General features: G+C 42.4%; 1 protein-coding gene across 1 annotated transcript in view; it reads left to right on the forward strand.

Moving 5' to 3' along the window:
- Nucleotides 1-18,003, forward strand: part of cacna1eb (calcium channel, voltage-dependent, R type, alpha 1E subunit b) — a 122,947-nt gene that overhangs the window by 71,023 nt on the left and 33,921 nt on the right. Inside the window, 7 exon segments of the mRNA XM_052127881.1 lie at nt 3,843-3,916; nt 3,918-3,991; nt 4,152-4,281; nt 4,562-4,621; nt 5,772-5,878; nt 12,252-12,263; nt 12,641-12,737. Coding sequence (XP_051983841.1) covers nt 3,843-3,916; nt 3,918-3,991; nt 4,152-4,281; nt 4,562-4,621; nt 5,772-5,878; nt 12,252-12,263; nt 12,641-12,737 — 554 coding nt within the window.

The raw sequence follows: 18,003 nt of genomic DNA on the forward strand, positions 1-18,003 counted from the left end.
TTCTGTCTGGCAGATTCTCAAGTGATCCTGAGACCCCGGCTGGGCTATGTGCCCAGGTTTCCCATGACCCCCTTCTGGGATCAGGTGGTGTGCCTGCAAGCACTGCCCCGGGAGGAGGCAGACCCAACCTTGTCGATTCTGTGTCCGGTGCATGCTTTACGCACCTACTTGAATCGCACGCAGAGCTTTAGATGCTCTGAGCAGCTCTTTGTCTGCTTCGGCGGACAGCGGTAAAGGAACGCTGTCTCCAGACAGAGGCTTGCCCACTGGATCATGGATGCCATCACTCTGATATACCATGCCCAGGCCATGCCCACCCCTTTGGGAATACGATCACACTCTACTAGAAGTGTGGCATCCTCGTACACATACACAAGACATACAGGATATTCCCATGTTTTCCTAATAGGAGAGAATCCATCAAATGGTTCTCTTTTGATCAACTTGCTTGGGCCATTTGGTTCACACCTTTACAGACAAAGATTCAGTTGATTGCATCTGAGGCACAGTCACAATGTAAACAGATCTAGCCTCAGATATTAAAAAATATACAATCCTTCAGTTTGGATTGATATTGGGTCTAAGATAGTGTTCATTCACTCAGATTTGCAAGTTGTGTTTACACTTGTCTCAAAGAGCCAGACTTTTGAATATCAACACTAAGTCTGCACGACTTTACAGCTTATTCTGGCAAAGTTCCCCCTAAAAACCACCTGACCAATGAGTTAACAAACCAAACAAAAAATAAATTCTTGGGAGCCATTTAGGGTCTTAAATTAATAATATTACGATAATACAGGATACAACTGGATAATATCAGAAATTCCAACAAACACTTAGACGAAATCATGGAATTATCATTGGTATTATCTTTGGGTACACTTTGAGTATCATCAAAGTATTATCAACTCATGTGCTGAACATAGACAATAATGGACTTTGTTGACAATAGCTAAAACAAATAGTAAACACAGCAAGATACAAAAAAATACAAGAAAAAGGAATATTATATGTTCAGTGATATGCAACAAGGAATACATGGGCTTTGGCATTTGCTACACTAATTTGCAGCTATTTAAAGCCCTTTTCCAATGTATTTATCCTGCCTTTAATTGAAATGTATTTAATCAAATAATGGAAAACATATAATTGACACTGCTTCAGTAATTTACACTTTATTGTGGAAAAGGTCTGGGTCATGTAGATAGCCCCCTGATCCCTGAATAAGGACACTGCATTATGGGAACTCCGACCAGTAGTGACGACTTCTGAAGCCCATACAGAATCACTCCAATTTATTGGGAGGTGGTACTTAATATGTTTCATTGAGGGGGCCCTGGCCTGTAGTTTGGTGTCTGGTGGAGCTTGTGTCATGGAGTACCAGAGGCCTACAGACATGTAGCAATGGATATGTGGTCTCTAGGGAGGCAAATAAGAATACCTCTCAAATCCTCTAAACTAACTGTGGGTGAATTCACCAGGCCATTTATGTGCTACACAGTTTGTGAACCTATCCAGGTACCAAATGCCAGACGTCCGTCGCACAGGACTCCCCTGCTTGTATTGGATGCATCTGTGATGACAACTTTGCATCACATGTTTTTGGTAAAACTCTGCTCTCTAGCATGGTTAAACAGCAATGCATCACTAGGAGGCGATGTTGACCATGTTGCCAAATGTGACGATATGAGCCAGCACTGGAGAGGTCTCATCCGTAGCAAGCCTAGCGGGGTGATGGCAGCTTAGTACTCGATGGAACTGACGCAATGACAGATTTTTCCCCAGCTTGAATCTTGAACCCAATACAGTGGAGGAGAGAACACCATTGAAGCAAGGTATCAACTTTGCAAACTGAAGCACATATTCCTTCTCGAATGTGTTAAGCTGGAGACCCCTGGAAGATCATGCAGTGCACCCAATTAGGGGGCCAGAGGACACAGGGGCTGATCTGTGACCACTATTGTTTGAGCACTGCCCCACCCTTGCTGGGCTGTCATTCAGCATAATCAAGTTGGTCAAAGCTGGAAATTTGCCCGTTTTTATGAGTGTGATTGTGCCTCGTGCAGAGGTGTGCATGGCTTGTGCCAACAACAAAATCTCCTCATAATCTTCATAATCTACAGTATGTCCTGTCCATATGCCGGCATCAACTTTCTCAATGAAAGCAAGGTGCAACCACAGAGTCCTAAGTTTCACGCATTCACTGTGAAAACAATCAGACCTTACATCAATGCTTTGGCATGAGTTCTGCCTAAGAATAAATTATAGCATTCAAAATATATGGCTCACGAAGTGGAAAACACTTGAAACATTCCCATCTTTAAAAAGATGTTGTTTCAGAAAATGGCTCTTTTAGTTGGCTTAATAAACTCAGTAAGAAACATGATGTAAAAAAACTTGCTAACATGGAAGTGTTTTAAGGATATGTTGCTTTCTATAGCATGCAGGGTGAAGTTCTACTTTCCGATCAGGTACAGATTGGAACAGCGACACATTGTTTTAGGGATCCAGAGCTGAGAGATGTCTATGTGATCCTAAAAGAGGAAAATTCTGATGGTGTGGCACTGGGCTCTGGCTAATATGCCCGTGATGACACAAGCATAGGGCAGAGCACCAAGCATCACCAGACAATTAAATTGGCATGATGGTATAGGGTTTCAAGTTCACTGACCCTAGTAGGATCTCCCACAGTGTCAGCATGGTTCAAGCATGATTCAGCTCCCGTTTGAACAGGGAAAGACACTGCTGAATGGTCTGGACATACACATCCGTCAGGAAAGTCGACACAGCACATGAGTTGAGCTCCATTATTTATAAGGAAACCTTCCAACTCTGCATCAGCTAACTCTTCGACCAGCTCACCCTGAGCCCCAAACCCATGTGTGCAGCATGTTTCTGTAGGCTGTGGCTAACCCCTCAAAGTGAGCCAAAAATCAGCCAATCATACAAATAATTAAGAAATAAATCACTGGCATGGTTTAGATTGAGGGATAGGCTGAACGGTGGGACCCACAACTGATCATGCCGCTCCTATGAGAATCAATTTTGACTTGGATGTACATACACATCCTTCATGTCACAAATCTAGAAGGGAACTTTTCAATGTTCAATTCAGCCTCCATATTTCTACATGTAGATTATTTCTTACCAGAAATTAGGGGCAAAAGATGCACCTAATCTGCTCAGGAGAAGTGTTCTCAAAACGTCCTGCACCAAGACTGGGATGGGGAGCTTTCTTCTCAAAGAAAGATATGAGAGGTATGCGCATATGATGCTGAGCTTAGAGTGACAGCACATGTACATTACCCAGATGTCTATTTGATGTATGTATTTTCATCTGGAAGATGTATTTTTGACATTGTTTAATTATCTGCAATACATCTATAAGATGTTTTCTATCAGTTGTCAATTCATCAGATGTTTTTGAAATGCTTATGATTGAGAATGTTTGTGAAATGTCTATTTTTAAGATGTTTATCAGATGTTAATTAGAATGCAATGCTTTCCAAATGAAACGCTCTTAAACAGACATCTCGAAGATGTATGCATGCTGTCTGGTTAAGCACCATCTAGCAATAAATTGGTGTGATTTTATATGGGCATCAGTAAACAACACTCCTGGATGGAGTTCCCATAATGCCAGCTACTGAAGCAGTGAAGTGACTGATATAAAATGGAACATAATTTTTACAAGATATCTGACGATCACCTGAATTTATGAAAACTTTCACAGCAATGTTATGCTGTTTTCATCTAGACAAATGTACTGCTCTTGCTCTTTTTCAATTAAATTAATCTGTAATATTTGTGTTGTTCTCTTGATTTAACTTAATACACCACAGTGAGTTTTAAGGATGTGGAGTCCGCTCTCTCAGAGAAAGGTGATGATGAAGACGATGATGATGATGAGAATGGAGCTAACAGGAGATCCGTCCACTGCACCCAACCCTGACATACCAGACAGTATGTTCATCTTTAAGAGCAAAAATCCGTAAGTTTCTGTTTTTTATATATATATATATTTTTTTAGATTTCACATTATTCAAAGCACAATGCAGCAGTTCCTCATATTAGATTATATTTGAGTATGATATATGACAAAACAGTACTAATTTAACATCTAAATCAACCTTTTGTCTTTGGAACTGTAGAATCAGAAGGATCTGCCACTATGTGGTGACCCTAAAGTATTTTGAAATGACCATTCTGCTGGTGATCGTGGCCAGTAGTATTGCACTGGCTGCTGAAGACCCTGTGTGCACCAATTCAGAAAGGAACAAAGTAAATGATTTAACTTTTAATATCTTGTTTTTTACTCATTTTCTATTAAAACAGGAAGTTGTTGCAGGACATATCAAATGGCTTGTCTCTTTTTTTAGATAGTATTCTTTAGTTATCAACCATGATTTGCAACTTGCTACTGACTATTGTAGCATATAGATGACCTCAAATTAACAGATATGGACTAAAAATTGGTGAAAGCAACTTTCCAATTTTTGTTAGAATTTGTTGTGATCCAAGTTGGAAAAAACTGAAAGGCTTGTTTAATGTATGTTTGCAGGTTCTGCGTTACTTTGATTATGTTTTCACTGGTGTCTTCACATTTGAGATGATTATCAAGGTACTTCTTTTCTTACTTAAAAGGGGTCATGTCATCCATTTTATTTTACTTTATTATTTTCCTTGAGGTTGACTTAAAATGTTAGTAAAGTCATAATATAGTATTAAATAAGTTTTTTCCACCCTGTCTCTGGTGCTCTGTCTGAAACGCTCAGTTTTCTGTGCTGTTCCCTTTAAGATCTTTGAAGCGCAAACAAGCCCCACCAACACTCGTGGAACAGTTTTTTCTAAGAATAAAAAATGTAATTTGCCAAATCAAACACACAGTCCTTGCAATCATTGATAGTTATGTGTCCCATTTTATGTGAAGCACGCACTTCCGAATGAAATAACAATGTCCAATATAGTTGGCACTGCTTCATCTTACAATATAAGTTTCTTTGCAAAGTCTGAATCACAATAGTTCTCAAAATAATTCATAGAGAAATGTGCCAAACAAAACATGCAATTCCCCATGGACGCAATCAGGAACTTTGTTAAAAAATGTACTTCAGTCACTCTTTCCTAATGTTGTCATCCTTTGGAAGGTTATGTAGGGACACTAAATTTCCCCTGCCAAGAATGGTACAACTTCATTAGTTGCAATTTTGATTTTGCAATCTATTTGTTAGTTAAAAAACTACTGCTATAGTCCATCTAGGTCTGTAGGAATGTCTGTACCATCATTCAGTCTGACTCTGCACCAGTGGGCAAACCAAAGAGGTGATGGTGTAAAAGGAGGCGTTGATCTCTTGCTCTGCATTAATGAAGTGCATTACTAGTGACATAGCGAAGTCACGGAAGTAGAGAATGGGTCATTTTTGCTGCTCGGTGTCAATAAATGCTCTTTTGGACTAGGGAAGAAGTTTTAAGTTCTGAAACATACATGTTTCTAGAGTACAATAAACTCTTATATTCTTCGTGACATGAACCCTTTAAAGCTCATTTTGACAATAGTTATTTTAACAGTGCAAAAGTGTTTATATATTTAATATATATATATATATATATATATATATATATATATATATATATATATATATATATATATATATATAAAACCTTTCAGGTATATATTGTTAACAGTTATTCTGTATGGCAAATATACTGTACAGAATAAGATTTTATTTGATATTTTTATAAGTGTGTATTACAGTAAGTGATTTTTACAGATGATTGACCAGGGCCTCATTCTTCATGATGGATCATATTTCCGGGACTTATGGAACATTCTGGACTTCATTGTAGTGGTTGGAGCTTTAATTGCCTTTGCATTGACGTAAGTATTTTAAATTAGATCCATGTTACATGCATGCCTAAGTCGAGTGGTTTGTGGAGAGTTAATTTACATGCAGAACTACTTGAGTCTGACTTCCAATGATGAGGAATATCTGCATTAATTTAGCTTCAAAGATATCTAGGGCTGCAAAGATGAAAATATATGAATAATTGGTGTGCTCTCTGACTCCATACCTGTTGTATAAACTTATGGCTGTGTGCACCCATGTACGAAATGGCTAATTTGTTCATAGACAAAGCCAAACCCTTTGCACAATGAAGTGTGCAACCACTTGATCTGGACTGCGGTGATCAGGGTTGTCTTGAATGCCTGAAATTTCTCCTCTGTGTCCCCATGGTGATCATGGTCATTTGCATAGTAAACTTCCAGTTGATCAGTGATGATTGACAATGAGGGTTAATCAGTGCATAATTTTAACAGATATAGGCTAGATACTGTAAGTAGGTGAACTATAATTTGATGTTAATTGTCATATGAATGGGGTTAATTAGTAGTTTTATTCTCAGGTCTTTAGTGGATAACCAGATAATTTTTGTCTTGGCTAAATCTGAACAATAAGACAGAAGAGGTAATCACTATCTTAAGAAACACTGTAAAAAGGTTGCATTTGTTGGGCATTTTTATTGCATATTTTCTGCCCAGGTTAGGCAATTCCACCCATGCCACCCTGGAGTTGCTGCATTAATGTATGGAAAATGAATGACAATAATGTTTTTAATAGCTATCCATATCTTTAATATTAATTTATAGACTAGGGATGAAACCCTCTAATTTAATAGACGTTAATGACACCCCTGCATGCACAATAAGAGTTCAGGATGTTGTTTGGTAGATTGGCTGATTACAGTCCAGAAGATTATGATTAGTACCTTAGTAGGTAGTTATTTAGTACCCCTATGCAAATCGTAGGATATAGTAAATAGTCATTTAGAAAAAAGTATGAGCCAAACAATCTTGAATGGAACTTCAGCAGAGCAAATGTGGCATTTTCTTGTTAAACTTGCAGGGTTCATATTTTCATATTCACTGACTAGTGATGGGACGTCTGATACTTTTCTGTGAACTGGTTCTTTCGGATGGTTTGTTTCAACGAACTGGTCCAAAAAACTATTTACCAGTTCTTTTACGCCACTGTACATAATGCTGATACCCAGACATCGTAGAATACACGCTCAAACACATTCAATAAAGCCGTTCAGGTTTGTGAACTAGTTGGAGCGTTTTATTGCAAAGAAGAGTAAGGAAAAGAAGATATCGGCAGTTATAGGATCATATTACTCCTGGTTTTTGACTCATTTTGAGTCGGAGTGTCAGGCTAATCCAAGAGACCGGTTAAGATAGAGGAACTTGTGGATCAGTGTTGACTCGAGACGTGAACTGTTTCAAATTATTTAGTCAGATTTGGTTAACTGGTTCCAATGGTTAACTGAAATAATTGGTACAAAAGAATGGCTTGTTCACAAACTGGATATCACTAGCACTGAACATGTCTAATAGTAGTGGTGGTTCGGATTCATCTCTCTGACTTGTTTTGAATCTGTTTACCAAAAACCTTTGTTTAGATTTGTTCATTAAATCGCTTATTGACCACTTCTACAGATTATGCCTTTGCACCAGTAGATGGTGCCACATGACCGTCTTTAACTTTTTAATGAGTCATTCACGACCTAAACAAGTCCAATTATCCTTTATTAAAATTTCTGTGTCTGCAGTCTATGATGCATTAATGTATTTTTTTAACGAGTTTTTGTTTATGAACTTTGCACTGCTTTGCGGGCATCCAGGCAGGCCAGGGCACTTGGCGGCCACCAATATCCCCTATAGTAAAGGGCTGGCCCTGTAAACTAGCACAGTGTAAATTGAAGAGAATGCAATTGTCTAGTTGACTGCCATGTTTGATTCTGGTTTAGTGAGAGTGGGCAAATCCACGTTCAGTTGGCTATATTGACAGTGACACCCAGTCTATGAATTTCATTTTATTTCTCAATAGCAGGCCAAATTCCATTCTGTTTTTAAAATAACTTGTGTGCAATTCAGAATAGGTTATGTGGTCGTAGGCCATACTTTGGATGCTCCTGATTTAAGTTATACAAGATATCCACAGTGGTTGGCTTTGCACTACTCATCTACTTGATGTTTGCTTAACATATTCAAGAATGTTACATATTAAAAAAAAGAGTCGAAAGTCACACATACTGTATAGTCAAGTAAAGTCAGTTTTATTTGTATAGTGCTTTTTACAAAACACATTGTTTCAAAATAGCTTTACAGAAAATTATGCTATAATATATTTTATATGCCTTAAAGCCCTCATTGAGCAGTTTTTTGGAAAAACGTGACTGAATATCATGCCTTAAAAATGATTTGTCTTTAGTCCCCCAGTGAGCAAGCCAAAGGCAACTGTGAAGAGGAATGCATATTTTATGAACTGAACACCCTGCCCCCCACCACCCACCCAAACCTCAAAACTAAACCTTACCATCAGTGGAGTAAAAATGTAATGTTAGAGGGGAAAATAAAACCTCTATATCTGCTCGTGACTGAGTATGCAATGGAGATTACTTTCTAATCCCAGACTGACTCGATGTTAAGTGGGTGGATCTATAGGGGCCATGCTATCTGTTGCATGGCTCCCTGTTCTGTTATTCTATTCTATTTGCAAAAGGAATATTTGTTTGAGTCCTTAATAAAACCCAGATTCAACATCGGCTTGGCTTTTCAGAGGTGGCGAAAACTCCAAGATCATAAAGGATTTAAAAGTGACCCAGAGATGGCTTTTTATAGATATTTTAAATAGATATTGTGTTGATATGGTTTATGTATATGTGGCAGGGCGGAGGGCGGGCCGGGTCGTGATCCTACACACCCGGTCCCATATTAGGCTAATTATGCCTCTGTGAGGTTTAAAGGCTGACTGCAGAGGGCTGTGCGGGAGAGAGAGATCGTTAGCGGACATGTCCGTCATGTGTGTTTATGTTGTCTTTTAAGTTTACTATTAAACTATTATTTATATTGAAAAGCCGGTTCTCGCCTCCTCCTTTCCACTGATTCCTTTCCATTGAAGAACATAAACACACATGACGGACATGTCCGCTAACGATCTCTCTCTCCCTGCAGTCAGGAGGCATAATTAGCCTAATACGGGACCGGGTGTGTAAGATCACGACCCGGCCCCGCCCTCCACCCTGCCACAGTATAGTTGTGTAATCACACACACACACACGTCTGTAGTGAAATACAATAATTATACTGTAATTGGTGCAGAACATTTCTCCTGCTAGCACACGTGTGTATTATTATTTATAACGGCGATAATTTATGTAAATAAATCTTTAGTCCTAGGCTTGCCAAGAACATGTGAATCTTGAAATGATGTTGACCACTGGTTGGTAACAATGACAATCTATAAATGAGCCAATGACCACTACCGTGGTCTGTTGGGCCAGAATATCCTGCCGTTCTACAAACTTTACAACGTTTGACCTCATCAGACTAGTTATTTCTAATGTTATCAAATGTTAAGTTACTTTTGTAACGTAATTTATTTCAAAACATCAATGTTTCCAATAAGTCAAAACAACAGCATAAGATATGACACTTACCAGCTCAGATTACATGTTTTTGTATATCTGTATCCAGTGTACATTTGTTCCTCGAACTACATTCGTCCGTGCAGAGGAGCAGAGCCGAAGCACAACCAAAACAAAGTTCTTCCGCAAGACGCATGCAGTTTTATTTTTTAACCACTAGAGGGACAAAAGTTGCATAGTGTAGCTTTAAATGATAGCACAATCATAACATTGTGACATTACAACCAAAAACATTCTACCTTTTTGAGGTAGACATACTAAAAATTACAGAACAATTAGGGCTTTATTTTCGTAAGCACGCACAGCGCAGCACTATGTTCAAAGACCGTGGCTTACGACTTATGCAATTTTCGTGAGAACGCTAATTCTAAGTGAAATTATTTTGCCAGCACAAAGCGGAAGTGGGCTTGGGTGGGCTTATGTTTGTGCTATCTATGGGTGTATGTGTGCAAACTGGGAGTGCATTGTATGTTATTCTACAACTTCTAATGAATGTGCTGTCTTATTTTTCTGATACTTGAGGGAATGGGATATATAACATGATGCAGTTGGTGCAGTAACTGGAGAAGAACCTCACAACTGAATTGCACTTAACCCAGCCCATTAACATTTTGCACGCATAATTTCTCCAAACCCACTTTGGCCTAGAATTCGCACATGCTTGCACAAAAATATTAAAACTTCATGGCCATGCCCATTGACTTTGCGCTTAAACATAGCGATGCGCTCTTAAAATCGGGCCCATAATGTTATCATAGGACATTTTAACAACTTTTATTAAATTTTCTCCAAAACCAAAGAGCTTTAGACATTTAATCAGAACTCAAGTTCAGTCATATCGAAAGCTTTGCAATGATGGCTCCATGATTTACCTTCTCAGAGTAATCCAAATGGTCAAGCACAAGCCTAATATTATTACCGATATGATGACCTTTTAAGAAGTCAAATTGGGTTTCATTAATCACAAGGATTTACCTTGTTTTAATCTATTAGCAAATACAGATGTAATAAAATTTGTTTATCATTAGCATTATTAAAAAAATTATAATCAACTATAAGAAGTGATATTGGTCGCCAATTTTCTTATCTTTCTTCTGGTTTAACAGGTAACTAAATAACACCTTGTTTTATAGTGAAAGCCATTTTCCCAAAAATAATAAACTCTTACATAATACACATAATAAACTTATACATAAGATACAGTGGATTTTTTAATACATTTTAAATAAAATTCTACTGTTCACCCATCTATGCCTAGTGATTTTCCTTTTTTTTTTATTCCAAGAACCGCTTCTTTGATTTCATAAGTCTCAAAAATCATTATCAATTGGAGCAATGTTTTCTTGAATCATTTGAATGAATGAGTTAAATTTAAATTAAATTAAATTTGGAATTAAATAATTCACTATAAAAAGATTAAACAAAATCAGAATTTGTTTCCTGGTTCTTTTAAAGTTCCTGTTCTCAAGGGCAATACAAGCATCTTTAACTAAATCTAAATAAATCTAGTCCAATTGAAGATGAATGTTATTTAAATCCACTTTCTCCCCTTGAGAAAGATTCTGTTTCTGACCTAGCACATGTAATCTGTTTAATATCTCCTTTTTATAATTCAATCTTTTCAATTCTTTGCTACGGTTAACAGCAATATGCCTAACATTATATTTAAAACAATTTGCTTCTAACACCCAGAATCCCTACGTTTGAAGTAAAGTAAAACCACATTTGTGATATCTCAAATCCCTCTGATGTTCAAAGATGCTGATATACAGTATAGTAGCATATTCTTTGCTCTAAAAACTTTCTATCTTTCATTACTCTTAAAACTAAAAACAAACTATTATCTGTTACATTATTATCTAAAATAGAGTCAGTTATGATAAAAATGGTGCCCTAATTTGATCAGTCTAATCAGGATGGAAACCCCAGAGAGCAGCTCTAAAATCATACAGTCTTTCTCAAAGCTAAAAATTCCTAAAATACTTTTACAAGCAGAGACTTCTCAACTTGTCTAAATGTTATGGGTCATTCCTATTAACCTGGTCATTGCATTACTTTTCATATTTTGACATGTTAATATTATTGTACTGATTTAATTACTGCTTGTAATTTTATCAAACAGGATGAAATGTTTTAGAGTGCGACAAACCAACCTATAGCACGAAACATAACAATACAAACCTGTTTGACTTTCTTACTTATGCGGAACAAAAGAAAATTTCAATGATTATCTGGGATCTGTCTTCTCAATACAATGGCAATTGATAGTGATTCAATTTAAAGCTTAAAAAGAATCCCAAAGTATCTCTCAGTTTTCATGAACGTGCAATGGACAAGATTTTCACAGAAAGCTTACTTACATTTCGGTTTGTTTTACATCAAAACATTTTGTGGCTTCAGAAGACTTGGGATATGATACACGAGTCACATGGACTAATTTTATGATCAGATTAACAATCTCACTAATGGCCATTGCATTCAGAAGATGGACTGGGATTTTAAAACATCTCCTTTTATGTTGCATATGAAAGAAAGTCATCATGACGGAATTTTCATTTTTGTGTGAGCTGTTTCTTTAAGACAGAGTCCTATATGGGGACATGAAAAAGTAGGTATGTTCAATTCTTGAACTGTTCGATGCAGTCCACAGAGAGGTTTTGACAATGCTTTAGTATAATAGTCTTGACACTCTCTTGAGATGTTCATGTGTTTTCTCTCTCTTCCTCTGTTATTGTTTTGGATTTTGTCTCTGTGGCTGCCAGGAATTTAATGGGGTAACAGCAGATGCTTCTCATTTGTCATAATGTCTGTGCATTTATATATGAATTGTATTGCCACCATTCATTCCTTGTTTGTGTGTGTGTGTGTGTGTGTGTGTGTGTGTGTGTGTGTGTGTGTGTGTGTGTGTGTGTGTGTGTGTGTGTGTGTGTGTGTGTGTGTGTGTGTGTGTGTGTGCATTCTTAAAGTGATGTCAGTTCCATGTTTGCATTAAGTAGCTAAACTTTCTGTCAGTCACTCACTATTTTTAGCCATTAATAGATATTCTGTTGTTGATGTTGAATAGGTTATGCAATATTTATATTTGAGAGATGGTGCAAGTGTTTTGTACATCGTTTTCACATCAGTTTAATGTATGTTTTGTTAATCATAGAAACAACAAAGGCAGAGACATCAAGACCATCAAGTCTTTACGAGTTCTCAGAGTTCTTCGCCCACTCAAGACCATCAAAAGACTTCCAAAGCTCAAGGTGCCTGCTCTTTTACATTTTATACAAGTTCACAGACCATATATACTTTTATCCCCCATTGTGAACTCTTTTGCATATAAAACGTATCGGTTACCTAACGTAACCTCGGTTGTCTCTAGATGAGGGAACGAGTATTGCGTAAGCTAGCTTACGCTACGGAAAGATTAATCTTTTCTGAGATATTGAAGCCAAAAAATTATCCTTAATTTTTGTATCCATTGTCAACGCAGTGCGGCAGCTGCAGACCTTGAGCGGGCTAGCTAGCGAGCTCATAGGTTGCTCTGCGGCAACTGCTGCAGCCTATAGACGAGCTTGGGCGAACTCGCATCCAATGAGAGGCGTCCGCACGCTCACTGCATCAAAGCCCGCCAAAATGGGCGTGACTAGAGTGCATATAAGCGTAGTTCGTAGGCTGGAACCCTGGTTTTCATTGACTGAAGCTGAAAAGTCGCCGTGGCGCGAAGCACGGCCGGCTACGCAATACTCGTTCCCTCATCTAGAGAGAACCGAGGTTACGTTAGGTAACCGATACGTTCTCTTACGAGAGGTTCTCTCGTATTGCATAAGCTAGCTTACGCTCACGGGAACCCATTGTCAACGCCGTGCGCGCCAAGCATCCACTGTATGAGCCCCAGGGAATTAAGGGGGACCCGGGGAGCCCTTATGAGTGGGGAAATAATATTTGGCCGGCAAGAATGCGGGTCATTGATTGTGTAATACATAAGCACATAGTAGGACGGGAACGACAGAGCGGCGGTGCCGGTCTGTGTGGAATGTGTCCCATCAGTGCAGCTCACCAGGGGAGCTGTAGCGTATTAAACCGCTAGTAGTTTTGCCTGCAGAGCGGGCACTTCCATATTGTAAAATCTGACAAAGGTGGAGGGGGAAGTCCATCCCGCTGCCACACATATGTCGTGAATGGAAATTCCGCTGGACCATGCCCACGAGGATGCCATGCCTCTAGTGGAGTGAGCCCTAATGCCCAACGGGCATGGCAGGTCTTTTGACGCGTATGCAGCAGCAATAGCGTCCACTATCCATCTAGATAGTGTCTGTTTCGAGGCGGCGAGACCTTTGGTGCGCCCTCCGAACGAAACGAAAAGCTGCTCGGAGCGTCTGAAAGCAGCGGAGCGCACAGTATACAATCTCAGTGCTCTGACCGGGCAAAGGAGATTGGCATCGCGTTCACTATCCGGTGCTGGCAGCGCCGATAGGGAAATGACCTGTGCTCTGAAAGGAGTACCGATCACCTTGGGAACATAGCCGTGTCTAGGCTTTAAAATGAGCTTGGAGTCACTTGGTCCAAACTCAAGACATGCAGCGCTGACAGACAGCGCGTGAAGGTCTCCCACACGTTTGACTGATGACAGGTCAGTCAGAAAAACGGTTTTGAGTGAAAGGTATTTCAAATCCACGGATTGAAGTGGTTCGAAAGGGGGGGCTTTCATAGTTTCGAGAACTATAGAAAGATCCCAGATAGGAACCGATGGGGGCGCGGGGGTTCATCCTTCTAGCTCCCCTGAGGAAGCCGGATGACCAGCTCGTTTTTACCCCATGACTGGCCGTGCAGGGGTTCAGCGAACGCCGCAACGGCCGCCACATACACTTTGAGCATGGATGGGGATCTGCCCTTATCCAGCAGCTCTTGTAGAAATACGAGCAGCGACGTACACCCCACATGTCCGCGGGTCCAGGTCTCTGTCGGTGCACCATTTTGAGAACACAGACCATTTTGACGCATAGAGTCTTCTCGTGGAAGGGGCTCTAGCGTGTATGATGGTGTTTATTACTCCTTCTGGCAGAGCGACGGGTAGTCGTTGATCACCCACGCATGCAGCCCAGCGCTCTGGGTAGGGATGCCAGATTGTGCCGCGAGCTTGAGAGAGGAGATCTGCCCTGACTGGGATGGGCCACGGCGCTGTCAGTGACAGCTGCGTAAGCTCCGGGAACCATGTCTGATTCTCCCAACGCGGGGCTATGAGGAGCACCGAGTGACGCGTTTCCTGATCCTCTGCATTACCTGTGGCAATAGCGAGACGGGAGGGAAGGCGTAAAGCGGGCGCCTGGGCCAGTCCTGGGCCAGCCGTCCTCGCTCGAGAAAAATATTGGGCAGTGAGAGTTCTCTTTGGATGCAAAGAGGTCTATCTCTGCTCTGCCGAATAGGTGCCATAACGCCTGGACTGTTTGAGCGTGCAGGGACCATTCCCCTGGGGAATATTGTCTCTGGACAGTCTGTCCGGCCGTCGCTCAGGTGGCCTGGCACGCGCGTCGCCCTCAGCGAGCGCAGGTGGCACTGGGACCAACTCAGTATGCGTTTTGTCAGATGGAAGAGGTTCCTGGATCTGACACCGCCCTGATGGTTTAGGTAGGATACCACAGATCTGTTGTCCGAACGGACCAGGACGTGGTGACCCTGAATGACCGGGAGAAAGCGCACGAGCGCGTATTCGACCGCTATCATTTCCAGACAATTTATGTGAAGGAGCTTTTCCTGAACTGACCATAGGCCGAAAACCGGAGAGCCCTCGCGAGACCGCGCCCCAACCCGTGTTGGACGCGTCTGTCGAGATGACTTTTCGGCGAGATACAGCTCCCATTGTCACTCCCCGCTGATACCATTCGGCCACTGTCCAGGGCTGCAGAGCTGATATGCAGGTCTGAGTCACCTTGATGGGCTGGCGCCTGTGGCCCAAGCCCGGCGAGACGCGCGGGTGTTTAGCCAATGCTGAAGCGGGCGATGTGCAGTAAACCCAGCTGAAGTACTGCTGCGGCTGAGGCCATGTAACCTAGCACTCTCTGGAATTTCTTCAGAGGCGTGAGGCTGTTCATCTGAAAAGATGCGGCTAGTCGCTGAACACGGCGTGCGGCTGTGTAGATAAGCGAGCCGTCATTGCCACGGAGTCTAGTTCTATTCCCAGGAAGGAAATGGTCTGACTGGGCTGTAGTGAGCTCTTGGTCCAATTGACTGCAAGACCCAAACTGTTCAGATGGCTGAGGAGAACTGCTCTGTGAGACAGAAGCTCCATATGTGACTGAGCCATAATCAGCCAGTCGTCCAAATAGTTCAGAATTCGCAAACCCTGACTCCGCAGGGGTGCGAGCGCCGCATCCATGCACTTCGTGAAAGTACGGGGTGCTAAGGACAGGCCGAACGGAAGGACGGTGTATTGATAAACCTGGCCGTCGAAGGCTGAATCTCAAGAATGGCCTGTGACGGGATTTATCTGAATCTGAAAGTATGCATCTTTCAGATCGAGAGAAATAAACCAGTCCCCTGGCGCATCATGCGCGAGGAGTTTCCTGATTGTAAGCATTTTGAACGGTCTTTTGCAAGCACCTTGTTCAAAACCCTGAGATCTAATATGGGTCTGAGGCCGCCGTCTTTCTTGGGAACAAGAAAATAACGGCTGTAAAGCCCGACTCGCTCAGAGAGGGTGGCACTTTTTCTATGGCCCTTTTGCACAGAAGGCTTACTATTTCTGAACGAAGCAAGCACGCTGCTTCCGTGTTCACAGTGGTTTCGAGCCGGCTCTGAAGCGAGGGGCGGCGATCGAACTGTAGCAAATAGCCCTGTTGTATTGTGCTTAACACCCACTTGGATATCCCTGGAATAGCTTCCCACGCTTTGAAGCGTAACGCTAGAGGGTGAATGGCCAATTCACTCTGATTGCCGCACACAGAGCTGAACAAAATGTGTGAGCACATTTAGTGTGTTCATGCATGATTGCTCGCAGACAGCATGAACAGGCTGTTTTGTGAGTGACTTCCGATTGGAATGAATGGGGAAAGAGTCACATCTGTTACGTGATGCGCAAGCACGGGACTTACACACAGAGGAATGGTTGCTGGCCGTGTAACAGAGCGGGCAGAGAATGGGCGCCGCGACGCATTTGTGGGCGCATTTATTGACTTTAGCGCTCGAGTGGTTCAGTAACCGCTTTATGTGAGCGTGCTCTGGTGGGGACACGAGACATGCAGTGCTTGTGTGCAGAAGTGAACACTGGATTGTGGGCACATTTTCTACACATAGGGCTGGTCGTGTGACAGAGCGGGCAGAGAATGGGCGCGCAGACGCATTTGTGGGCGCCTTCATTGACTCTGACGCTCGAGCGGTTCAGTAACCGCTTTATGAGAGCGTGCTCTGATAGGGGCACGGGATGTGTTATGCTTGTGTGTAGGGGCGAACACTGGGTTGTGGGCACTTTTTCTACACATAAGACATGTTTGCTCTTTACAAGATTTATTTGGGTCGCCGTGAAAACGGCGTTTGAGTGCAGAGCAAGCGGGCAGTGTCACCGGCTTGTTGGCTGCTAAATTCACCACTGTAGTAGCCTGAGAGAAGGGGACTGAGAGGGGCAAAGCTTTGACGGTGGTCCGGCCGCGGCGGACTGAGCCGTCGTTTGTTCAACACAGTTAGGAAGACTTCGGCTGCTCGGGTTTCAGCGTTACCTTAGATCGAGGCCCGCTGGGGCGGCGGTCTGCGGCGGCTGTCTGAGCGCTGATCGAGGCGGCCGCCCTGTCGACGCTGAGAAGTCTGAGATTGTTGAACTGGGCGCTGTGAAGAGGCTCGTGCAGGAGGCTGATCACGTGAGCGGCCTGCAGAGGAGCTAGCGCGACGCGGCAGGAAGAGGTTCATGGCTTGGGTGGCTTTCTGGACTTCTGAGAAGCGGTCAACAATGCCACTCACCGCGGAGCCGAAGAGACCGGTTGGAGAGAGCGGTGCGTTGAGGAACGTGGAGCGCTCTGCTTCTCCCATGTCGGCTAGTTTTTCGGCATAAGTGTCTCTCGGTCACAGTCAGCGAGGCCATGCACTTCCCTAGTGCTTGGGCTGCAGCTTTGGTAGCGCGAAGGGCGAGGTCTGTCGCGCCGTAGATCAGTAACAGCCTCTGGGTGCCTGCCTTTCTCATCCCACTCCCGAAGAAGGTCTGCTTGTAGGATCTGTAAAACGGCCATTGAGTGCAGAGCAGATGCGGCTTGGCCGGCGGCGGAATAGGCGCGCCAATATAGGCGGAAGTCGCTCTGCAGGCCTTAGACGGGAGCACAGGCTTGGAACGCCATCTCGCGGAGGGCGGACAAAGGTGTGCTGCTACCGAGTCCTCGACCGGGGGGATGGAGGAGTAGCCTCTCTCAGTGGCGCTGTCCACCGACGCGAGAGAGGTGGAGACGTGTGAACGGGTCCTGGCTGAAAAAGGAGCGTTCCACGACTTTGCAAGCTCCGTATGTAATTCCGGCAGGAAGGGAGCGGCCCGGGCCGCAGGTGTAGAGC

The sequence above is a fragment of the Xyrauchen texanus genome, chromosome 6, assembly GCF_025860055.1.
Source record: "Xyrauchen texanus isolate HMW12.3.18 chromosome 6, RBS_HiC_50CHRs, whole genome shotgun sequence".
Taxonomy (NCBI): Eukaryota; Metazoa; Chordata; class Actinopteri; order Cypriniformes; family Catostomidae; genus Xyrauchen; species Xyrauchen texanus.